General features: G+C 36.0%; 1 protein-coding gene across 1 annotated transcript in view; it reads right to left on the bottom strand.

Moving 5' to 3' along the window:
• Positions 1 to 25,542, bottom strand: part of GALNTL6 (polypeptide N-acetylgalactosaminyltransferase like 6) — an 876,998-nt gene extending 851,456 nt beyond the window's left edge. The window contains exons 1-2 of the mRNA XM_028520463.2: positions 25,478 to 25,542; positions 24,763 to 25,072 (exon numbers count right to left, since the gene is read on the bottom strand). Of these exons, the coding sequence (XP_028376264.1) occupies positions 24,763 to 24,900 (138 nt within the window). The 5' untranslated portion in view covers positions 24,901 to 25,072; positions 25,478 to 25,542. The remainder of the gene's footprint in view (positions 1 to 24,762; positions 25,073 to 25,477) is intronic.
• Positions 25,543 to 27,452: the final 1,910 nt, after the last annotated feature.

Genomic DNA, 27,452 nt, shown 5'->3' with positions numbered 1-27,452 from the left:
TACAGGTTTAGGGCAATACCTCTCAACCCTGAGTACAACTTAGAACGACCTTGGGAGTTAAGGACTGAAATGTCATTGACAGCATCCTGCTCCTAGATACTCTAAATTGGTTGGCCTAAGTGAGGCCCTGGATGTTGCTGTTATTTAAAAGGTTACCTAGGTGATTGTGATCCACTTATAGGATTGAGAGGCATTGCTCTACAGAAGAATACTTTCTGTAACTTCTATTATATAAATATTACTATAGCAAAATTATCCTCCTTAAGGCTCACACATTGTCACAGCCTATCTCATGATTAGTGACTGAATTCTAAATTCATTATTTTGTAGGCACCAGATTCATTCTTTAATTATATGAATAATCCAGAGGAGCTACAGAGGAAGCAGAAAAATGATAAGAACTGGATGGTCAGACCTGTGAAAAGATATAAAAGTCCACAAATATATAGACCTAATAAGACATAATAGTATGAAATGAAAGGATAATGAGTTAATGATCTGAAAACTATAAAAAATGTCTTTTGAAAATTCCATCAAAATTAGAAAGCTTTTATAATGTAATCAAGTGATTATACATAATTATCCCAGGTTTTCATTCCAATTCAACCTCTCTCTGGAATATAAAAAATTTTATATGAAATTTTTACTTAAGAAAATCCTGGACTAGTTACTTTTATGATAGGATAACAAAGTCCTGGCTATGTTCTAGCAGATGCATTATATCAACACTATCATTTATGTTGAGGTAAAATTTACATAAACCTCAAATTTTACTCAATGAATAAAAGTATAATTTATAAGTGAGATTATTTATTAATATATGATTACATATGTACACACATATGCGTAAATATCTCACAGCACTATGGTTAAATATTAACTGAATTATAAGAGGTATTTAGAAGCTCATGCTCTATAATATTAAAATATTTTATATGAAAATATATATTATAATTTTTGAAGTCTCCATTATATTCTTGCAGTAACACAAGTAGAAAACCCTGGAAAATTAAACAGAAAATGTGTTTGTGACCTCATAAATCCTTTCTAATTTATCCCTAATCTCTAAGTAATGTGTTTGTCAATTTTTTCCCAATATCTAATCACAGAATGAAGATGCTAAGAGGAACATGCAGGATGTTCTTTGTAAACTAGGTGGTATCAATAAGGGGTAAAATTAGACATTGCCTTTAGTTCTGATGATTCATTCTCTTTGTTAAACTATGATACAGATATTGCAGCCTGAAGTTCCATGTCCTCTCTACAAGGTTCTCCAATTGAAATAACTCTACTGCCACACTCTGCAGAAAAATAAAAACAACAACACACTCCCTCTCTCAGACTCATCAATTTCCTCTGTAGACACCAGCCCCAAATTTTTTTACCTAAACACATCCATCTCATGCCTCTTGTCCTTATTCCTTCTTGCCTGTGCCAATAAAGGAGGACACTTTTTGCAATTTTTCCGGAGAGACATCTTTAAAGGATACATCTGCACTTTCCCAACACTAGTATTTCCTCCCTCTTCCTAAAATCTATTAACCATCACAGATTATAAATGTGTGCAAATCTAAAATCTATTAGCCATTACTTATTGTGTGCTCTCAACAAGTAGATGTAAAAGAAAACCCTACATCTCTTCATTATGTTTGTTTCTCTACAAAGGATGGATTATGGAGAGTTTACTAGGGTTGGGATCCTAAATTTCTCAATAGAAGCTCAGGCTCCAGTGTAGTATTTCCAAATGACAGAGAACCAGTCACACCTTGGAACTAGTTATCACAATACTAGTTGTTACAAGGAAAACTTCATTACATCAGGAAAATTAAGATGCATTAAGCTCATAACTCCCTGTATGACTTGGCCAAATAACTGTTTAATTTCCTCATCTGATTCATGAAACAGACTAGATTATTTTATTCATCTTGAATTGACAATCAACCACATTTGACAGGTAAGAAAGTAATACTTGGTTTAATATACTTATACTCAGAATCCCCTGGTATATGAGCATTAACTTTTTACACTACAGAACCTGCAGATGGAGGTTCTTGCTTCGCTGTTGATGGCTGCTGACTGATCAGGGTGGTGGATGCTGAATGCTGGGGTGGCTAGGGCAATTTCTTATAAAAGGACAAAAGTGAAATTTGTCACATCAGTTGACTTTTCCTTTCATGAACTATCTCTCTACATCATGCAATGCTGTTTGATAGCACTTTACCCAGAGAAATTCTTTCAAAATATAAGTTAACCCTCTCAAACCTTGACAATGTTTTATCATTGCCAACTAAATTTATGTAATATTCTAAGTCCTTTGTTGCCCTTTCAACAATATTCAGAGCATCTTCACTAGGAGTAGAGCCTGGCTCAAGAAACCACTTTCTTTGCTCGTATATAAGAAGCAATCCCTCATCCACAAAAGTCTGATCATGAGATCACAGAAATCCAGTCACCTCTTCAGGCTCCACTTCTAATTCTTGCTCTCTTGTTATTTTCACCATGTCTGCAGTTACTTCCTCCACTGGATTCATAAACCTCTCAAAGTTACCCACGAGGGTTGGAATCACCCTCTTCAGAATCCCGTTAAAGTTTATATTATTACCTCTTTCCATGTAAGGCAAATATTTTTAATGGCACATAAAATGGTGAATCCTTTCCAGGAAGTTTTCAATTAACTTTGCCTAGATCCATTAGAGGAATCACTATCTATGGCAGCTATAGCTTTAAAAAATGCACTTCTCAAATGATTTGAAAGCCAAACTACTCCTTGATCCATGGGCTGAAGGATGAATGTTGTGTTAGCAGGAACAAATCATGAACATTGTTGAGTGCCTAGGTGCAATGTCAATGAATACTAATATTCTGAAAGACATATATATATATATATATATATATATATATATACACACACACACACACACACATATACACACATACATACATATATGTGTATATATATATATGTGTGTGTGCTTGTAGTCTGTCCAGAAAGTATCCCTCCATGTTATACTCACACAATTCTCCCAATCACCATCAGCTACCCCATTGTATTTTCCTCAATCTCATCAACAGTCTGAAATCTCTTACTTTTCAAAGGTGATTTTAGTTTTAGGAAAAGCCAGAAGTTGCAGGGTGCCAAATCTGGATTGTACAGGGGCTAAGTCAACTGGATGATTGGGTGTTTCACAAAAAAACTCTGCACAAGATGTGATGCATGAGTGAGCGTGTTGTTGTGATGAAGTTGCCAATCACCAGTTGCCCATAGCTGTGGCCTTCTGAATCATCCCAGTAGTTTCCACAGAAAAATTTTCAAGTTTGATATAAAATTTATGTAGATGTGTTGCTCTACTCACTCAGTCATTTTGAATACAATGGCCACACAGTACACATGCTCACTCAATGGCACCTACTACTCCCACTGACTAGTACAGTGAAGTCTTGATTGTTCACACATGCACATTCCAGTCCACTCTCCTTGACCACCAGGTTACGTCAATGTCATGCAAACTGTTCTCATTATATTAACAGTGGCTGGATATTTTCCAAACAGACTTTATATATATATTTTTTCTATATTTATACATATTATAGCTATATCTAGACATAGCTATAGATACATCTATATATGTACATCTTTCTATATATCTATATAGATATAGATAGAGATAGAGATAGAGATAGAGATAGAGATAGAGAAGCAGGTCTTCAGAGTTAACAAAAGTAAATTGTGTTGTAAACAAACATGCTGCATCCAGGCTTGGTTGTTCCATTCATGGAGCACAGGCAGAGTAAATTTAGCATAATTCTTAAGAGACCTAGGATTTTTGAAATGGTAAGTGAACACCAGCTTCAACTTAAAGTTACCAGCTGTATTTGCCCCTAAAAAGACAGTTTGCATGTCCTTTGAAACTTCTCTCCAGCTATGAAAGTCCTAGATCGTCTTCTTCCAATATAAGTCTACTTCCCCAACATTGAAAATCTGTTCTTTAGTGTAGCCAACTTCATTAATTATCTTAGCTACATCTGGATAACTTGCTGCAGCTTCTGACATTGGTATGACTTGTGGCACCCCACCCCAAAACAATTATAGTATCATCAAAGATAACTGATTGCAGCTTACCATAACAAAGATAATAATGAAAAGTTTGAAATATTATGTCAGTTACCAAAATATGACACAGAGATACGAAGTAAACAAATGCTGTTAAAAATAGTACCCATGTACTGCTTAAAAGCAGGGTTGCCACAAACCATCAACCTGTAAAACAATACAGAATCGCACAAGCACAATAAAGTGAAGTGTAATAAATCAAGGTATGCCTGTATTAGTAGTTAATGGCAGAACAGAATTATTTTTCTTCTAATTTTATTTTGTTCTTAGTAACAGCAATTTCAACAAATCCTGGCTAAATGTAATGCATATTTAACAAACTGATCAAATTTGCAATAAGATACTTGAAAACTCTAAGAATCCACTCACAGATGACATTCATTATTAAGCAATAAATATTTTAATGAATGGAACATAAATTTATGAAAAATATGTCACCAGTCAACCACAATTCAATGTCTCCACTATACACTGTGATAGAAAATTTATAATGTACTTCCAATCATACAAAAGGAAAGCTATTTTTAATATTACATTCTAGATTTAAAATCCTATTTTTGTGTACTTACCCAACCCTAATACTGCTCAGCATACTTTATTCAGGCTATATGGAATAGAATTTAGGAGAGAATCATCAAGATAAGATTTGGACATCCTGTAGTATTTTATATTCATTAAAGTGAGTATTTAGGGCAACCTTAAATTTTGAAAAAATAATCCCAAAATCTGTACCTTCATCGATGTGATAAGTAAACTTAAACATTTTGCTTTGGTGATGGTAGGACTTAGAATCTTATTTCTGTTTATGTTTTTCTAGAAACACACATATATCAGCCTCAAATACTCACCACAAGCTAGTGGAGAGACCTACTTACCTTTTATGCTTTATTTTATGACTCTTTTCCCTGGGCCCATGGCGAAAAGAATAAAATCATTCTTATTCACTATCCCTAAGTGATGTTTTTGATAGTCATGGCTCAGTACTTTATATTTACTCAAACTTAATAAACTAGAGAACAGAATGAGGTTTCCTAAAATGAGAAATGAAATATTATTCAACACTTCCTCTCAATGTACTCACATGTCTATCAATCCTGACAAGGGCAAAATTCATATATATATGAAAATACATATATATGTATGTATATGCATACATATTCAATGTCACATTTGATGGAAGAAAATCACAATCTAAAACCAGCCTTAAAAATAATTAAAATACATGTGGAAAAAAATTGGAAGGGAAGTGGGGAGGGTTGGGTGGGTGGGCTGGAATGGGAGTAAAAGGGAGAAAACTGTACTTGAACAATAATTAAAATAAAATAAAATAAAAATTAAAAAAAATATATATGTGGAAAATAAAAGAAATATATTGTATTTATAAGATAAGTGTACATTAACAGGATTACCCAGCTTAAATAAAAAAATTGCATTGCAAAAACTAATAAAAAGAATGAGAAGAATCTAACAAACATATATAAACTATTATTTTACTTTAAAAGGGGCAAATATACTTGGATTAAAATATATTAAAAATTCATTCTTTAATGATTTCATCAGAATCAATATATTGCATTAGTGAAATCAAAATCAAAATATTTCCTAAGTGAAAATATCATAGAAATTAGTAAATATATTTGTGTGTATATATATGAAAGATAGAGAACTGATAAATTATTCATAGTAAATATATTATCATAAGAAAAAGATGAAAAAGATGAAATATGTCTTAAAGTATTAGAAATATAGAACTAAAAATACTCAAAGAAACAATATAAAATTCATATTCAGTGTTATAAATAAGCAAATAATAATTCTAACATTCAAATCAGATGAGTTGCTTAAAATGTATGTACATAGTTGCCCATCTGTGGACACATATTTGTTAGGTGACAGCACCTAGAAATTTAAATTTTAACTTTCTAAATGTCATGAAACAAATGACTGTGTAATAGCATGTATTATTTTTGTCCATTTATATGAACATTTTAAAATGGTATTTCAACTAATTAGATGCCATTGTGTGGATAATATTAAGGGAGATGACCCCATTTAAACAACTTCTTCTAATATTTCTTCACATCTTTTAAAAGCTGAATGTGGCTAATGAACCTTCTTTTATCAGAAATCATGTTAATATAGCAACTGAAATGAAAGAAGGTCAAAATTAGGTGAGCAGTCAATAGAAATGTCAGGAAGAAAAGTTCAAAACTCAAAGCTGACCATAATACTAGTACAAACAAGATGGATATAATTAATGTGCTTGGAGTAATTCAGCATTATGAAGAATGTGAAACCACCTCATCAAACACAATGCTATTTAATTATCAGAACAGTCAGACCTTTACCCCCAAGACACTGAATTAAGTATGCCTCTACCAAATACAACTTGTCATATCTTTTTTAGCTCTTATAATTTTTTCCCTGATCTCTTTCATTAGTTATGCCTTTGAGTTTTCTCCCTTTCTCTCCTTTCTTCAAAATTCTTGCTACATGGCCACTAATTAAAGTGAACACAGGTAAATCAAGGTAGACATTTTCCAAAGGAGAGGAGCTGTTCAAAAGAGGACCTGTGCTAGAGAATCAAACCAATGGAAGTTCAAGGTCTGCAGCATCTAAATGAAAATCAGCCCCTTGAAATATATGCACCTATACTTCCAAAATAACTTATATTATGAATTGCGCATTTAGTGTTCCCCTGTAGGTTGTATTAACTCAACCACAAGCTCTTTTTTTTTACAAGTTAGTAGAGTTTTAAAAATAAGTCTCTTCTAAATTATCATAATATCTACTTGAATGTGGATACATGTTGTACCTAGACATTAAATGGATGAAAGTTACACTTCAGGTAGTGTTATCATTAGAGAAAGAGTAGATTCAATGACTATATTTTGTTCTCTATCTTACAGGTTTTTTGAACATGACTACCTTCTCTTTATTTAAGTTAACTGGAGTTTTACATGTTTTCTATAGCATACCCAGATGGCTGCATGTTTGATGAAATCTCATAGCTATTTCAGTATCAGAATCAGTCAAGTCTTTCATAGTAACATATTTACTCTGGGAGAGATGGACAGAAAAACACACATATTAACACAACCTTAATTCATGAGTATAACAATAGACTCATGAATTCATGAGTATAACAATAGTTTACCTTTTTATAGTCATAGCTTTTTGACAATACCTGTATGACATTTACACATACATACTGAGTTAAGCATGGTTATTTTTGGTATAGATATAGCAAAGCTCAAATGAGTTCAAATATAGAAAACAACTTGTACCACTACTCATTCATTCAATAACTATCGAGTGCCTACTTTGTGGTTAAGTAATGCTGGGCACTGGAAATAAAAAGTGTAAAGATAGACAATTCTTAACTGTGTTGGCTTCCTGAGCCTGTCATAACAAATTACCACCAATCTGGTGACTTAATACAACAGAAATGTATTCCCTCACAGTTCTGGGAGCTACGAAACCAAAATCAAGGTGTTGGCAGGGCTGCACTGCTTCTGGAGGCTCTTGGAAAGAATCCTTCCTTGCCTCTTCCAGCTTCTGGTGGCTGCTGGCATTCCCTCACTTCCTTTGGTTTGTGGCCACATCACTTGAATCTCTGCCTCCATCTTCATACTGCATCTCCCTCTTTTGTCTGTGTCTTCTTCTCTTCTGACCATCAAATATCTCCCCTGTGTTTCTTATTGGGTTTAGGGCCCAGCAGCATAATCCAGAATGATTACTACATTTCAAGACCCTTAATATAATTACATCTGCCAAAAACGTTTTTCCAAATAAAATATCATTTAGAAGGTCAAGTTATTAGCACATGAACATATCTTTGGGAGGGGGCCATCATTCAATTTACTACTGAGTTTAAAAAAGTTACTGATAATGGCAAATAAATTACCTAAACAGATAGTTAATATGCAGACCGATTAATTCTATTATAAGGGGGTGGTGGGAAGAAGGTTTTTCTTAGGAAACACTTAGGGAAGTTACCAAAAACAAGCATGGAAGTTCAGGGAATGTTTCCCAGTGAGAACTTGAAAGAAAGCAAAAATTATCCAGGCAAGAATAAAAATAAAATACATGCAAAATCCTGGAGGTGTAAGAACATGATATTCTCAGGAACCTAAAGAAGTTCTAAGCAGTTAGAGCTTAGGTAATCTTGGCAGTGAAGTAATGAGCAGTTGGATTCAAGAACTGAAAAATCCACAAACACATGAAGTCTAAATAACATGGTACTAAACATGAATGGGTTGATGATGAGATCAAAGGGAAAAATCAAGAGATGCCTGCAACAAATGAAAATGAACATAAAATCTATGAAAAAGTTAATGTAGTCCAAAGAGGGAAATTCATAGCATGACAGGCTTACCTCAAGAAACACAAAAAATAAAAACAAACAGCCTAACTTTATTCTTAAAGGAACTAGAGAAGGAACAACTAACAACTAACAAAACCCAAGTGAGTAGAAGGAAATGATAAAGATCATAGCAAAATAAACAAAACAGAGTCTAAAAAATATCAAAGATCAATGAAACCAAAAGTTTGTTCTTTGAAAAAGTAAACAAGATTGACAGACCTTTATCCAGACTCATCAAGAAAAAAGAGAGAGAGCCCTGGCTGGTGTAGCTCAGTGGATTGAGCGCAGGCCTGTGAACCAAAGGGTTGCTGGTTCAATTCCCAGTCAGGGCACATGCCTGGGTTGCAGGCCAGGTCCCCAATAGGGGATGTGCAAGAGGCAACCACACATTAATATTTCTCTCCCTCTCTTTCTCCTTCCCTCCCCTTCTCTCTAAAAATAAATAAATAAAATCTTTAAAAAAGAGAATATTTTATTTTAAAAAAGAAAGAAAAAAGAGAGAAAGAGAGATAACCTAAATAAATAAAATATGAATGAAAAAGGAGAGGTAATAACTGATTCTACAGAAGTACAAAGAACTGTAAAAATTATTATGAACAAATATATGCCAACAAATTGGACAATCTAGATGAAATACATAAATTTCTGGAAACATCCAATCTTCTAAAGCCTAATCAGAAAGAATCAGAAAATCTGAATAAATAGATTGCAACTAATCAAACTGAAGCAGTAATCAAAAAACTTCCAACAAATAAGAGATCTAGACTAGATAGCTTCACAGGTGAAGTTTACCAAAAATTTCAAGAAATAACACCTATCAACCTTAAACTATTCCGAAAATTTCAATGGGGGGGAAGAGTCCTAAACTCATTTTATGAGGTCAACATTATCTTAATTCCAAAACCAGATAAAGACACTGCAATGAGAGAAAATTATAGGACAATATCCCTGATGAACATAGATGCTAAAATCCTCAACAAAATATTAGCAAACTAGGTTCAGCAATACATTAAAAAGATTGTAGGCCATGATCAAGTAGGATTTATTCTGGGAATGCACAATATCCACAAATCAATAAATGTGATACATCACATAAACAAAATGATGAATAAAAATTGCATGATTATATCAATAGACGCAGAAAAGCATTTGATAAAATCCAGCACCCACTGATGCTAAAAATCTCTCAGTAAAGCAGGAAAAGAGGCAACATACTTCAACATGATAAACCCACATGCCAACATCATACTCAATGGGCAAAAACTACAAGCATTTTCCTAATGATCAGGAACAGAACAGGGATGCCCACTTTCATCTTTCTTACTCAACATAGTACTGGAAGTCCTAGCCATAGCAATCAGACAAGAAGAAGAAATAAAAGGCATCCAAATTGGATAGGAGGAAGTAATACTGTCATTATTTGCAAATTACATAATACTGTGTATAGAAAACCCTAAAGATTCCACCAAAAATCTGCTAGAACTGATAAATAGATTTGGTAAAGTATCTACAGGATACAACATAAATTATCCAGAAATTTGGTTGCATTTTTATATACCAATAATGAACTATCAGAAGGAGAAACTAAGAAAACAATACCATTTACTACTGCATCAAAAAAAATAAAAATAAAACACCTAGGAATCAATATAACCAAAGATGTGAAAGACCTGTACTTGGAAAATTATAAGACACTGAAGAAAGAAACTAAATAAGCTACAAATAAGTGGAAACACATACTATCTTCTTAGATGGGAAAAATTAAGATCATTAAAATGTCCACATTACCCAAAGCAATTTATACATTAAAAACAATTCCTATCAAGATGCCAATGGTGTATTTCAAAGGCTAGAAAAAATATTGCAAAAATTTACATGGAATTCCAAAAAAAACCCAAATAGCCACAGAAATTTTGAGGAAAAAGAACAAAACTTGGAGGAATCTTGCTATCTTATATCAAACTAAAATATAAGGGCATAGTAATAAAAACAGCATAGTATATAGATCAGTAGATCAGAATAGAAAGCCCAGAAATAAATCCATGCTTTTATGGTCAATTAATATCTGACAAAGTAGGTAAGACATATAATGAGGTTTAAGACATTCTATTTAATAAATGGTGTTAGGAAAATTGGACGGGCATGTGCAAAGAAAATGAAATTAAACCACCTACTTATACAGTGCACAAGAATAAACTCAAAAGGGATGAACGACCTGTATATAACACTTGAAACCATAAAAATCCTAGGAGAAAACATAAGCAGTAAAATCTCGAACATTTTTCACAGCAACATTTTTTCCCCAAATATCTCCTCAGGCAAGGGAAACAAAGGGAAAAATAAACAAATGAGACTACATTAAACTAAAAAGTTTTAGCACAGCAAAGGAAACCATCAACAAAATGAAAAAACAACCCACTGCAAGGGAGAACATATTTGCCAAGAGGTTAATATCCAAAATTTATAAAGAAATTCTAAGCCCTGGCTGGCATAGCTCGGTGGATTGAACACGGGCTTCAAACCAAAGCGTCACAGGTTCAATTCCCAGTCAGGGTACATGCCAGGGTTGCAGGCCATGACTCCCAGCAACTGCACATTGATGTTTCCCTCTCTCTCTCTCTCTCTTTCTCCCTCCCTTCCCTCTCTAAAAATAAATAAATAAAATCTTAAAAAAAAAAAAGAAATTCTGCAACTCAACACCAACAAAAAAATTCAATTAAAAAATGGGCTAAGGACCTAAATAGGAATTTCTTCAGAGAGGACATACAGATGGACATGAAAAGAGCTGATAGACATGAAAAGAGCTCGATGCCACTAGCCGTCAGAGAAAAGAAAATTAAAAACACAATGAAATTATCTCCTCACACATGTCCAAATGTCTACCATCAATTAATCAACAAACAAGTGTTAGTAAGGATGTAGAAAAAAGGGGACCCTTCTGTATTGTTGGTAGAAATGCAGATTGGTGCAGCCACTGTGGAAAACAAAATGGAGTTTTCACAACAAATTAAATATGGAACTTCCTATGGCCCAGTATTTCCACTTCTGGGAATATATCCTGAGAATCTGAAATACTGATTTGAAAGAACATATTTGTCCGTATATTCATTGCAGCATTATTTATAATATACAAGATTTGGAAGCAGCCAAAATGTCCATCAACAAATGAGTGGATAAAATAACCTATGGTACATTTACACAATGGAATACTACTCAGCTGTAAAAAAAAAAAAAAAAAAAGAAGAAGAAGAAGGAAATCTCATCTTTTTTTGACAGCATGGATGGACCTGGAGAGTATTATGCTAAGTGAAATAAGCCAGAGAAAATCAAATACCATACGATGTTACTTACATCTGGAATCTAATGAACAGAGTAAGCTAATAAACAAAACAGAAACAGATCCAGAGAAAGAGAGAACAGACAGACAGCTGTTAGGAGGGATGGGGCAGGGAGGCTATGTAAAAAAAGGTGAAGGTATTAAGCCAAAAAAGAGAGAAGGAAGGAAAGAAGGAAGGAAGGGAGGGAGGGAGGGAGAGAAAGAGAGGGGAAGGAGGGAAGGAAGGAAGGAAGGAAGGAAGGAAGGAAGGAAGGAAGGAAGGAAGGAAGGAAGGAAGGAAGGAAGGAAGTCCTAGACAGGGACAACAATATGGTAATTACCACAGGGAAGGAAAGTAGGGGGGACTAGGAGAAAGTGAAGGGGGTATAAGTGTTGATTTGTTGATTGAAGGAGGCTTGCTTGGGGTGGTAAACACATAATACAATATATAGATTATGTACTACAGAATTGTACATCTGAAACCTATATAATTGTATTAACCAATGTCACCCAAATAAATTTAATAAAATGCATTTTAAATCTAAAATGAGGTATAGCTTAATATAGTAAAGTCATATTAAAGAATTTGAACTTCAATCTAAACGTGTGTGGGAGGCCAGTGAATCAATTTAGGAAGGGCAGCCAGTTGTTTCAATGAAGCACTATGAATAATCAACCTTGGCTACTGTGAGGGTGGAGTGAAGGACAAGGCAAAGAGGCAGGACTATTAAGATGAGGGTGTTGTACACTGCTTATGCTGGTCCGAACTAGGTGACAGACAAGGGGGATTAAAGAGAAGTGGATGAATCCAAGAGGGCTGTTTTAGGAAGCATTGCTACTGCTTAGCAATCAATTGAATTTTAGTGTCAAGATAATGAAGGTCCAAATATAATGAACACCTGATAGATGATGGTATGCTTCATTAAGATAAGAAACACAAAAGAAGGACAGGTGTAGGGAGTGGAAGAAAAAGATGAATTTCACTTTAGATATTTAAAGCTTAAATTATCTGTTTCTAGCTTTCAGACTAGTATGTGAATTATAAACTCAGAAGGAAACTTGGATTAGACACACTGATTTGGGAGCCATTGACTTGCATGTGATAGCTGAAATTATGAGGGGCTGGGTAAGATGCCCCTGTGGAGAGCACAGAACAAGAAATAATTGTACAGACCTCTGGAGAATATTCCATTTTAAGGAAAGGACAGAAGTAGTCTATAAGGGACTCTCTAAATGTGTTTATGTATGGGTGGTAGGGGGAATGGGCAGGGGGAATAGGAGAGTTAAAATTGGGGTTTGCACAGTCTGAATCACTCCAAGTTTACCTATCGCTTTCTGCCCTGCTTTCCAGTTACTTTTTCAAATTTCTTAAGTCTCCCACCCCTTCACTTCTTAGCCTCAGATGAAGAAGATCATTTCAAGTGAGAGAGAGCTTAGTTAAATTCCATCAAGTACTATGGCTGATGAGAAGTCCTCTGGGGAATGAACTGCCAACAGATTCCCGGTGACACTGGTGAAAGCAGTTAAAGCAGAGGAGAGGAGTTGGATTTGACCCCAGGTGAGTAGAAGTGGAAAGTAAGGAATCGGGTGCATCAGGTTTGGTGATTAAGAGAAGGAGGGAGTCAGGGAAGTGGCAAAAGGGCAGAGTGGCACTTAGGACATTTTATTTTTGCTTTGCTCTTTGCTCCACACCTTTACAATAGGGGGAGAAACTTAAGCAAGTTTAAATACTGGTTTGAAGGATGGATCAGAAAGCAAAAGGCTGACAATAAATAAAAGAGAAGAGAAAAATCAATATGCAAAATCCTTTTTTAAAAATAATTCTTTTTTATCCTCAACTGAGGACATATTTTCATTTTTTTTTTAGATTTTACTTATTTATTTTCAGAGAAGGAAGGGAGGGAGAAAGAGAGAGAGAAAAAAAAAACATCAATGTGCGGTTGCTGGGGGTCATGGCCTGCAACCCAGGCATGTACCCTGACTAGGAATCGAACCTGTGACACTTTGGTTTGCAGCCTGCGTTCAATCCACTAAGCTATGCCAGCCAGGGTGCAAAATCCTTTTTAAAAAAGTTTTGATCACAGTCTGGATAGAAGTACCATATTTGTCCTAAAAACAGGGACATTTTTCCATAGTATCAGGAGGCAAATAGAGAACTGGTAAATAAATGCAAGTTCTTTTTTCTGATTTTTGGCATGAAGTCTTGGGTCTCCCAGTATGAAATTTCTACATTCACTGAGGAATGAGGCCAAGCTATCTGCTGAGCTTGATCGGAGAGGTGGTGAAGAGAGAGATTTGAGAAGAGAAGGTTGGAAAAAAGCAGCTTTGGAAAACACAGATGAAAAGCTAAACAAAAAAGCATAGAATGGTTCTTTACTGGTAGTTTTGGCTTTGCTGTGCCAGATTTTACTTTTAAGTTAAAAAAAGATTTTTTCCCTTCAGAAGACAATACTAAGCAGACAATGCATAGGAGACAATGCTCCCAGCATTACAAACAAAACAATAGCAACAGCAGAAGCCTTGAGCTAAAACATATTTCTCATATACAGATTCCAGTAACTGGAAGTATGTTTAGGTCCAACAAAACCTTTTTTTATAATGCAAGAAACTCAAGTGTTTAAAATGTTTCAAGTCTTTTATCCATTCATAGGGTTAATATGGGTTAACCCTATGGATAACCCTATTATCCATAATAGGGTTAATTGATCAAATCAATCCCGATGTGAAATTTATCTTTAATAAAAATTTCAGAGGAAAAGAGGGGGGAGAGAAGACTCTGAACGGGAAAAAGCAGGGATAAGGGGTTAAGGTGATACCCTGACTTATATTTGTAGCCTTTCCTGAACATTATCCCCTTGGCCTCCTCGATATTTATCGTTCCTTCCACATTTCACATAGTGTAAGGACTCAACATGTTTGCCTCAAAATGCTGAGGATCTTGCAGAAAATGTAATTCCTTCAGCTCATGAAAGAGGAGTAGAAAGTTTCTACAGAATTTAAGATGGGGAACAACTCCACTACATAGTTATTAATTTGACACCCCTCTGTTAGGCTATCTAAAAATAGTAAAATCCAATCAGCCAGGGAAGTTTTCCAAGCATTTTATGCATGTTAGCTAACTTAACCACTACATCAACTCAATGAAGGAGGCACTGATTTTATACTTATTTAGAAATGGTTAACCTGAGGTACAGAGTAGATAAGTGGCCTGCCCAGGATCACTCAGCAAGTAATAGAACTGAAGCTAAAAACAGACATCCTGGAGGAGTGTCCACACTCTTCATCACTGTGCATATTTCCTTTTATAATTAGTATTTAATTTCTTATGTTGCTATGGTCTAGGATACTTTCAATGCAGTTTATTATATGGTAAATGATATATAGTCCAACACTAATATTGGTAAAATCATCACTATGTAATCTTGAAAACTTTTGAAAAAAAACTCATTGCTTTTGCAATAGAGGATAGTAATATTACATCTGTCATGATTTCCTGTGACTACATCTTGACATGGTGTCTGGCATATGGAAAAAATAATAAATAAATATTACCTTATCTTTACTAGTATATTATCTTTTATTACTTTTATTCTTATTGTTTTATCATAATGATTTTATTACTTTTCGTATTCATATATTATCTTAAATTATGGCAACTTAATACTGCTTTCTCCTTACTCCTGTAATAACACTGCCCCCGTCCCACTACCTATACTTAATGAAATTGCTATTTCTTTGCTCTGTGTATCTATTTGGTCATTTTCTAAATTTATTTTGACAGGTTATGTTGTTATCTTATTGAGCGGGCTGCCATATGGTTTCTGGACATTTGCATTCAGCATTACAGTCTTTAATCCTTACTGTAGGATTACATGTACTATGAAAAACATCTAACTACCTATGTATCATCTACATACACATTACAGCCACAATATACCTATATTGTTTCATACTTTGCAAAACATTTCACAAATGTTTAATTACCTCTCCAAATTAGTAAGATAATTGCAGAGGGAAAATCTCAGACCTCTCTGCCTGGAGGCACTCGAACCATTAAATCTCCATTTTCATAACAACCTTCCCCACTTCTCTCACTCTCCCCCCTTCCTTGTCTATCTGCACTCCCACAGGGGCTGGCACCTCCTTCTCCTCTGGCTTCTTTTGTGTACAACCAGCCAAGGCCCCCAATCTAGCTGTTTATGTCAATACTGACCCCGCCAATACCTCTTAACTGTCTAAAAATACACAATATTTTAGTTGTACATTTAGTCTTACCAGTTAATTTTTGACAATTTTGTTTACCCCTCTACAAGCGTAACTACAGTCAAGAGAGTACCTGGGACTAATTAGCAAACCCATTGACCTTTTGAAAGTCCTCACTTGCCTTAACTGTGGCTGTTGATAACACTGCTTATCATTTCCTCTTTTTATGACTCCACAGTGCATTCATTGACTCAAGTTTCATCTCTGTGCCTTACTTAACTGTGGAGGATTAAGTCAGCACAGGTGTAAGAAACAGTTAGGGCAATGTAAATATCTCATGATAACTGATGTTTTCTCTACCTCTTCCAAACTCCAAATACTTAGAGCATGTATTTCTTACAAAACAATAAAATCAATCCCTGCACTAGTGTGTACATGTATTTTCTTAATGACAAATCATAAAATAATTGAAAACAGACTCATCTCTTCGTCACTTGTTTGCATCAGGGTCTAGCACAGTATTGTGTGCGTATTCAATAAATACCTGTTTTATCAACAATAGATGAGTTGACGGAGGCGTGTTTGCCTATTAAATCTTTACTAGGGTTACACAATGTTAAGCTTACTTATTACTTTCAAGGAATGTTCTAAATACTAAGAAAAAGGTAGCAGTGCTCTTTGTTAAGCTTCTCTTAATTGAATATTCACTCGGTAACAGGCAATTTACATATATTCACCAATTATTTCTCTCTGCTACTGTTTTATGAGGTAATATCTGTGGTAACATGTGAAGAACAGAGGTGTAAAGATATTAAGATGCCCCAGATGATATATTTCAGCAAGTGGTAACGCCAACATATGAACCTGAAGTATCCGCCCTTCCCTCAGCCCAACCCCAACCCTGTCTCATTTTGATAACAAGGTGAGGCTCAATATTCACCTCCCGCAGTAATGAAGCTCCACTGGATCCAGAAATCTCATTATTCTCTTCCTTCTCTAAATGCCAATGACACACATAGAAGATTCTACTATGAACTGCTTATTTCTTTGTTCATGAATATCAATTTTATCTCTCCAATTCACTACTGAGAAAATTAAGAGAGGGCATAATGTGATATACTTTTTCTGTAGCTCCTAACTCCAACTGAAGGGAATAGTAATTACATAAAATAGCTGCATGATTTTTGATAGTTTCTACTTTGCTTTTTAACTTTCTTTTTTCAGAATAATCCAATCCCTCTCATGAGCAAGATTTGAACAACAACAGAAATAGTTCTCAAGTGCTTGCTTGTAATTCATGCAAAGAAAAAAATGCCCACTTGTGATCATGTGCTTATTTTTTGTTATAGGAAAGGAGGATAGTTATTACAAAGAAACATTGCTGGAATTTTTCAAATTATATTAAAACTTCAACTTTTGAATAACTTTAAATGCAATGTACCTAAAAAGTATTTTTGCAATAAATGATTATATAAAAATAAAAACTGACAACCTGTCAAGGATTGGACCAAAAATTATACAGAATGCCCTTTTATTTTCTAGGCCTTATTTATTTGTTTTTTCCAACAGTCTTCCCTCCCAGATTTAACCCATCAATGGTAACCCTGTGTAATATTTATTGTTCTGCTGTGCTGTCTGGACATCGCCTGGCAAGGAGAGTCATCAGTAAATATTTATTAAACAAGCACTAATTGTCTTACTAAAGGCAATGATTGCTTATGCATACATATACCATATATAACGATAATCTATGTCCATTAACCCTGTGTTGTTAAAGATACTAAGCATTCAATCCTCACTATAGCACTACAGAAAAGTATTGTCATCTTCATTTTACTAAAGAGGGAACTGATCTGGGGAAGATCAGTGACTTGCTAAATAAGTGACACAAAGTGCTAAGTGCTGGAGCCAGAGTTTGCATACTGATAATTCTATGCCAGAGCCTACACACTTACATACAGAAAGAGATCAAGACAATACAGAAACCCTGATGTTTCTCTTCAAATTGAGTTCAGTTGAATTTTCTCGATGGAGAGGCATGCCAAAAATACAAAGAAAGAAAACCCGAACTTACGCAACCTTGGTGGCAGCACTGACCATTTGGTCATTTTTAATATGATAAAAATTTTCAAAGTAATTTTTAATAAAATGCACTGTTTCTAGCTTCCTAGACTTTATGTACTGAACTAATATGGCTTAAGCATTTCAATACTTGAAACACATTCAAAATTCACCTTCTCAGCCCTCACTGAAACACTACCACTCCTTGCAACAAAGCACGGACAGGCACCTGCCGGTAGTCTATGACAACCGCAACTCTATTGATTATACACCAGATAACAGCGGTGTGCTCTGTGTATACTCGGTGCAACTCTAACAGGCAGGTCCTTAATGTAATTCTCACATTTGCTAAATAGATGAAAGTACTTCTAGAGACTGATGCATTTTTCTTTATCTCTCTGTACTTTCCTAGAATTATATTAATAACATTTAAATGATGCTTCAAACTCAATTGACTAACAGGTTTTTGTGCACTCAAAGCAATGGAAAAAGCCAGAAGCTACAAAAGTAAGAAAAAACTGTAGAAAATGAAACAGTTGGGTGTCTTTATTTTTCTTTATAAGTGAGACCACGTGTGGGGACAGATGTATGTGTGTATGCGTGTTGCTAAGTAAATGAATATGTTAAATGAACACATTTCAACTGAGGGTACTGCTGATCCAGTCCACCTTTTTCTTCTCACCACACTGAAAGAAGAAATGCTGGAGAAAACACTGTTGTGATTAGAGTAAAACACTTTCACTCTTAATATAACTTTATTTTTCACCTTTTTCTGGCCACCTAGTTGAAGGTTGGTAGTAACACACACCAGCGTGGGACTGAGGAATAGTGGTAGTAAGCATGTCTTAAATGTTTATGTATGTCTGAGGTCTTCTCCTCAACCATTGAAGAAACCCAGTATATGTATGTATGTATGTATATGCACGTGTTTGTGTATATATATAGGCACTGGTTAATACACACACACACACACACTGTGCATATACATACATACACTGTATGTGTGTGTGTGTGTACATGCACTGTCAAAATACAGTGGCACAAATGTTTTGCTGTTCTTCACTCAAACATTACAGAAGCAACTTGAGATAACTTAGGAATTATAAGCTTTATGATATAACAGACAGAGGTCATAAGGACAGCAAGTATCTAATCTAGTTTATGAGTGTCTTTATATTTACGTTATCTTCAGAACCTCCTGTTTTTTTGTGCATTTGCGCCTTTGATTCCATAAAGATATTTTTGTAAACATACATGTAAATATGAAGGACAGAGAAGAACAGCGTGAACATGCCCAATGGTTTTAAGAGTCTAAGGACCCAGTACTCACCTCTTCGTTGTAAGTGAGTCAAGCAAACAAGAATGGAGAGTGACTGCTGGACGGGACAGAACCAAACCTGATAGTTTATGCTACTTACATTGCATAATGACTTTTCCTTATTTTAATTATTATTCCCTCCTTTAAAGCAATTCTTGATGTACCTTACCTGACTTCCATCTGTATAAGAGTGTTAGAAAAAGCCACAGTTGCAAACTTCCATAAAGGTTGTCATTGTTTCTCTAACAAAACTTACCAAACAAAATTCCATTCTCTTCTCTACGCCACTTAATTGTCCAAACTTTCTCACCCCTTTACCTGTATATTCCGCCCTTGATCTGCTTTCTTTCATACAAAACACACACATGTGTGAGGTTAATTGATTCAGCACAGCTTGTCCAACACAGCAATAAGCAGGGGAAAAAATCTATCTTATTTTTTACCACATCATGAATGAAAGACTATGTTTCACACTGTCTCCCATGGGGCAAGGTGATGAACTAATCGTGTTTTGATCTACTAGGTCACAGCAAATAATTAAAACAAATGTTACAGTCATCTGTGTGGTGTGATCCTGTAATAAGTCAGAATGGATTTTCCATAAATTCAAGAAAAGATCTTTAAAGCCCTAATTTAAAATCCACACCTTAGCTAATTAAGAACAGTATGGCTCAATTAATGCATCATTTCACATCTAAGGTGTTGATAACGTACAATCTTAAGTACAGGAGGAGGAGAAAATTCTGTAATTTTTTCTTCTGTACTTAGCTCTTCCAAAATCTAAGGTGTCTGCTAAAAAAGACACACACTCTACAGGTTTTGTGATCACCATGACAAAGGAAAGCATGTTTGCTTACACTGGGTACTGATCATCTGACATCTTCCCATCAAAAAACAAGTATCAGGTACCATAAAAAAAGTTCTCAGCCAAAGTGGCGCTAACATTAGAAGAGCTGGACAAAGATGCTGAGAAAATTCTACCAGGAATTATAAATATATGGCTTACATGTGGATCTACCTATAAGCAATATATTACCTTACCATATTTTCAATATCCAAAGTGTGATCTCAGTACTTTATGTACATTCTTATGAGGCAGGCATGATTAGCTCTATTTAATAAACAGAAATTCTGATGTATAAAGAAACAAGAAGGTTCTACAACGTAATTTTTTCAATCCTCACCAGAGGACATTTTTTTTCACTGCTTTTGGAGAGAGAGGAAGAGAAGGAGGAAGGGAAAGAAAGAAATATTGATTGCTTGCCTCTCATATGAACCCAGACCAGGGATCAGAAGCACATGGACTGGGGATCGAACCCTCAACATAGGCGTGTGCCCTGACCTAAGAATCAAACCACAACACTTTGGTTACAGGGTGACGCTGCAACCAACTGAGTCACACCAGCTGGAAGGTTCTACAATTTAAAAGTGACTTGAGTGTCTAGTTTTTGTTTGTTTTTTAATGTGGTAAAAAAAAATTGTAGGCCAAACATGTTTCTAAAATCATTCTGGACAATTCTGAAAGTGTCTGATTTAAAATTCTCAGATTTTCATCCTAGCTTTTATTTCAAATATTACAAAAACCTCTTCATACAATGCATATTCTTGAATTATTTCTACAGCTCATATTATTTGCAACTTAGTTGATAAACTATTTTACAGCTACATTTTCATTAATCCTTTCAATGTGTTCAAGAAAAGAGTTCTGGAGCAGTTTTAATTTACTTATATTTGCATAAGTGATTAGGAAAAGATGTATAATAATAGGGGATAAAGTAGGTTTGCTCTAAAATGTTACTTTTTTCTAATTATTATCCTAATGCACAACTTAACAAAAATCTAAATACATAACTTTAATTTAATTGCAGCTAAAACCAAAGAATAGCTATTAAACAATTTTAAATGAAATTAAGAATTATACAATAATGACATAGTAATCATCCTCAGCTAAATATCATATTCATTATCAATAAATTATTTTTAAACATATGTATATATTTCTAAACAACATAAAGCAGATAATTATATCATGTCAATCAAAAAAAGTGGCAAAATTAATTCAACTGAAAATAACATATGACAATTATGATTGATGATTTAATAACATCTAAACAAGAACTATAAAATATTTTTATATTTTTTATAAAACCATACAAATTTCAAAAGCTCAATATTTATTTCAGTAACCTGATTCCAATTTTGCAAAAACCAAGCAACAACAAACATTTTTAATTATTGCATGATTAAAACTATTTTTTCAACCCTTTTTGGTTGTATGAAAAAAAAACTTTGAAATAAATAATTTGGGAATTTTATTTCATATTTTTTCTTTTTTGTATAATAGATGGGACAAATGTTTAAATATTATGAGACTTATAAATATTACTTTTAATGTAAAATAATAATAAATACAAAAATAATTAATTTGTAATCATATAAAAGACTTGAGAAATTTGTAAAATACTAAACAACCTGAAAAGTAATACACAGTTTTGATCAGTATCTTCTATTTTACTTCCGTTTAATTTACCTCAGATAAATTATTATGTAAATTACTATTTACATAATAGTAAATAGTAATACATAATACATAATAAACACTATATTTAATGGCAGATAGACAAACTGTTGGTGATGTGCTCTGTTAAAACACAAATTAAAGTATTTTAAAAGTATTAGCCATTCTATGATTTTGAAGTTTTACAAAGTTAAAATATTTCCCTAAAACCCACAGGAATAATTAACGTCCATGAAACAGCGGAAGTTTTCACCTCCTGTGAGCACTGCCACACCACACTCAAAGCCACAGCTGCTATTTTACACAAAACTGCTGTAAAAATAGACTTCTTATTTGCACATGTGACTTGTTTTGAATGGCTTCAGTACTTACTGCTTTCAATGCCCCAATCAGCACATAATCCTTAACCTCGGCATTTTACAACTTGGTAATAAACATAGTAAAAAATGGCTTTTGCAGAAAACTTAGCAATTAACCAAGAAAATGTATTTTTAACATAAATTTGCTAAACTTGATTAACACATTATCCAATAGTCAAATCACATGCCTCAGTTGAAAACATCTGTATTGAGCTGACTTGCTAATATTGAAATATAGATTCATTAGCAAACTATTATATCACAGTGTTAAGCATGTTTAACTCATCATCACAAGCCACTTTTTATCTGGTCAATTGTGTGTGTGTAAAACTTAACTGTTACGTATCTGACAGTTGTATCATGTCAACATACACTAATTTCCATTCAAATTATATTTAGTAATATAATAAAAGCAATAAAAGCTTGCCTCTCCCTGTTTTACAATGAATTCTGTCTTTCAGTAAGTGATTAATTTCTACTTCTTTAACTTTATGTTGTATCTATAAGTTAACTTCTTTAACTTTACTATGTTAAAACCATTATTTAGGCTAAAAATACTAAACTACATGATTGACATTCATTTTATGACATTTTACTTCTATATTTTCTTCATTCTTGGCTTCAAAACTGTTACATAGGATTAGTAAACTGGAATGTCACAAGATATTCACCTTCTTACTTACTCTACAGCATATGAAACTTTGAGATACAGCTCCTTCTCTTGCCACTCTATGCCTCTTATACCCATTAACTTCTTATCTGATACTGAGCATCGTTTTCTGGAAATGAGAAAACCATTTTTGAAGATTATAACAACGAGTCAGAGTTGATTTGCTCTATTTTGTGTTTATATGCCATTGGAAACACAAATTTCTCATTAAGGGTCAAAATCGATAGAACCATGTAAAGATCTCATTAATAAGATTAATTAGTGTTGAATGTTAGCGATGCCAGAAAATATTTCAGTTGGTTATTAACTGAGTGAGCAAAATTCAAGAAAAAATCATTTTCTGTTTGTTATTTTATGAATATTGGATGGAAATTTTACATAATAGTGTATAAACTACTAATGTTAATAACTTTAATGTTCATATCAAGGGTTGGAGAAATAAGTGATCTAAATAGAGAAAAAAGTTTAATATCCAAAGTGCCCACGTTCTTTTTTTTTCCATTGGAATGAGAGAACAGAATATACTTTAACTCAGAGTTACTTCCCTGTTAGAGAGGATGATAGAGATCAACAACTAAATACAAATATGTCAGCATTTTCCCTCAAAATGCTAATCCACCAAAAATCCATCAGCAACTAGTTATCTTTAAAGTTTAGCAACTGGTACTGATTACTTGTGATGATGATAAAGCAGATTACTTCCACATATTTCACAACTAACCACTCCCAGTATAAAAAGAAAGTAAACTTTAAATAAAAAAAACAAATATTTAATTGTCATTACTCTGTGTTGTTGTTGTCCACAAATGGACAACCTAAGCACTTTTTATGTGGAAGGTACATAGTGTACATGGATGATGATGCTTGGAATTAAGAATATTAATATTCCAAGGTGAGGCATAGGCATAACTGAAAAAGTGTTACATCAACATCAGGAAGAAGGCTGTATTCTATTGTTCAAAGTTTAATTACAGAAGCTCTTTTATTTATCAATAAACAAGGAATGCAACAATATTTAATTTCATCAATGTTTTGTGAAGGATGTTTTTCATTATTGCTCACTAAGGAAGACAGTCATTTTGATCCATGTTAAGTCCTGAGGGATGCACATACTGACGGACTGCACTCTAAGTAAACAGAAAACATGCCACACTACATGGTGTTTCTGACTCAACACCAGGAAAGCTTTCAACAGCAGACTGTTATCACCAGACTGTGACACTGAATGGCTATGCTTGAGTCTGGTGGTATACCCCGCCGTACCACCTTAGCAACAGGAGAGAAGAAACTGAGACTTTAAGTTTCCACAGGGTAAAAAGCTGTTGCTAAGCAAACATAACAACCAAAAATTTAGAAAACTGTAGTTTATTTTTTTTTATAAACTAGTTCAACTACTTCACAAGTTTCATGGTTTATTTACCCAATTCAATACACATATGCAAAGCAGATAAAAGGCAAAAGCAAATCTCTGTGTTAAACTTGTACCAAACCTACTCCCACTTCCCACAAAGAAGCAGTTACCTTTTACCCAGCTCAAGACAAAAATCAACCTAAGGACCAACTGTGAAAGATTATCTCTTCTTCTTGATCTCTTACCCTCCTTTTCTAGTTTGTTTGTTTTTTGTTTTTTTTTTACATTTCATGTTGTCATTGACTGTGATCTTCAAACAACTACTTGCTTAAACCCCAAAGTCTCTGGAGTCATGTAGTGTCAGCTCTGTAAAGACTTGGGAGCAAAACCAAGCCTATCCCCCACCTGCTTCCCATGTCCCCACTGTGTCCCCACTCGGGTGGAGTGCCTCACCAGTTTTCCTGTGGTCTTTCTCTGGGTGGTACTTACCTGCTGCTCCCCAGGCTCCGTAGATTTCACCAGATGCTTATCCTTGTACAGAGACCAGAGGCCAATGTTGGGCAGGAATATCAAAGCCACCATGAATAACAAAGTCATCTGCAGAAATCTCTTCTGTTTCCTCTTCATTGCAAATTGTAACGGGTATGAAAAGTTAAAGGAGATGGTTCCCTGGCTGCTTCTTGAGTTTAATGGCAAAGTCCTTGCCTCTCTCCTGAGAAGCACCAGAGACTGAGGAGAAGCTAAAAACTTTTGTTGTGTGCTCAGCACCAATCTGCAGGATTCAGAGGGAGTTGAGCATCTGCAGAACAAACACACAGTTACTTTCCCCCCAGAAAACTATGACGAAGGCAGTATCTATTGGCTTAGAAGTAAACGACTTGACTGAGGTAATCATTAAGCCTATTGACCTCTATTAATATAAAGCAGATGGAGTAAGTATCATTGTTTCATAAACTAATCATAAGTTATAAAAAGTCAATGGCGTGCTAGATACTTAGGGAAACGGGAGTTTTGGTATCCCTCCCTCCCCCAGTGCAGAGGGCTGGGTTGGGGAGAAGCAGGGTAAGTAGCTAGGACTGCGTGGGAGGAAACCGCTTGGCCCCAGCAAGTGTAAGGCAGGAAAGTGCCTGCTTTTGACATTGGAGCATCACCTTCCCTGTCTTCCCTAAACATCTCTTGCTACGTTCCTCTTGGGATAACCCACCTGAACTCAAGTTCAACTCCCTCCGAAGCCAGCGTTCAGGTGGGCTCAATGGGGATGCAGGGACAGGGGATCCCGGGAGAACTCCTCTTTGGATAGAGGTCCACAAACTCCTGGCTGCTCACGCGCTGTCAACACTCATCCGCAGGCAGAGACTGGGCGGCCTGGGAACCTGGGAAACGTTGGCTACAGATGTCAGCGGAGTCTGGCCAAGAGGTGGGAGCGAGGATGTTTCCCCTGTGCCGCCCTCGGAAAGTGATCCTCCTTGAAGTAACCACTCTGCCCATCAATCTCTTCCCTTCCTCTGGGGACGCTCTCACGCTCCGCTGTTCATGTTACCATTATTTTCCGGCAACGGAATGAACCCGGAGAAACGTCAGGAACACCTAAAGGGCACTGTCTTCAATCTCCCCTCCGGGGAAGGAGTCGGAGGTGGCGAAACCGAGTCTCCGCTGGGATTGTAGTGAGTGAGGGCGTTGGGGAGGGTGCTGGGGAGGGCGCGCAGACGGTAAAGATGCACCAGGCTCGCCCCCAGCTGCTGCTCCTTGCTGGCTCGTGGTCTCCTGCCTTCCGAGGAGACTGGGAGACGGTACTGATGTGGACCACGTGTGGGGAGCCCGAACCTGGGAAGGGAGGGCAGCTGCCTGGAGGGGGTGGGCAGTTCCTCCCAGCTTCCAGATCCTATATAAACAAACCCAGGGCGAGGGAAAAGAAGAGGCAAAGACACAGCTGGAGAAGGACTTGGAGCTTTCAGCCTACGCAGATATTCTCTTTTTCTACCAGGCCTTTTCGGGGCAACTTCGGACTGGCAGAGATACCAGCTTCCCCACTCATCTCACCCAAAAGGCTCCGGGCCAGATTCCAGAGGAAAAGTCGCCAGCTGCTCTCGGGTTTGCTCCGGATTCCTCCGTGCCCGCGGGAGCGCAGGGAGCTGGGGCGCGGCGGTGGGAGGCGGAGGAGGCGAATTGAGGTTGGGCAGGTCCCACGGAGAGGGGTTCCCGTGCCCCGCTGCTCAGGCCAGGTACGTGGTGAGAAAGGGGCAGAAAGAACCCCGAATTGAGGCAAGGCTGAGGCTCGGGGTTCTCAGGCAGCAGCTTCTGAAGCGGCACCGTGGAGACCCAGGGCGGCTGTACTGGGGTCTGCAAACACCCAGGGCCCCAGTTACGATTTGCCAGTGCTACCCCCTCCTCCGCTGCTCTGCTCCTCAGCACCTCCCACTCCTTGTGAAAGGGCTACCTGTCCCCCTGACCTCACACACTCCTCCTACGATACCCGGAAAATGTAGGGATCAAGGTAAGCCTGGCAGAAAGGACTCATCCTTCTCCCCAACATAAAGATACACCAACACCCCTGACCGCACACGCACGAACCTGTGGCAGCCTCTCCAAGAGACTTGCGCGCCTAGCACGGTGCACTGGGTCCTCTTGGGATCGGAGCTCATAACTCCTGAAGGAATGGAGACTTTGATGAGACGACAGACATGCATGCAGTGCCCGCTGTGTCAGCCTGTCTAGAACTAAAAAGAAACAACATGGTCATCTCTTTGTCACAACCTAGATGTGATGCTCAGGAGCTTGTGATAGATAAGACTGTGAGATCCAGAATGAACAGTGTTTTCTCTCTTCGTTCCTCCCTCTCTTCTTCTTCATGTGTCTCCCTCCCTCCATATCTGCTCCCCCTCCCTCTGCCTCCCACTTCTACTCTCTCCCTGTTTCACTTGAGAATGACAGAGATTTGAGTGTGTTATGCCTTCAACTCCTCACGTTGTAATTTTTAAATGTATTATATTTGAACAATATATATGGCCAGTGTAGCTGCATGAATAAAGTTTTGTGCAGAAACATTTGTTATTGTGAATCACTTTTGTTTCAGAAGAGTACATAAACATATTTAATAAATGTTTTTTAATGTGTCCTTCAGGTAAAGACCAGTTACCTTTCAATTTTACAAGTGCAAACTTCAGAATCTAGAGAGCGCC

Source organism: Phyllostomus discolor, chromosome 8 (assembly GCF_004126475.2).
Source record: "Phyllostomus discolor isolate MPI-MPIP mPhyDis1 chromosome 8, mPhyDis1.pri.v3, whole genome shotgun sequence".
Lineage (NCBI taxonomy): Eukaryota > Metazoa > Chordata > Mammalia > Chiroptera > Phyllostomidae > Phyllostomus > Phyllostomus discolor.
Note: the sequence above shows the minus strand (reverse complement) of the source record. Positions and strands in the feature narration are given on the sequence as shown.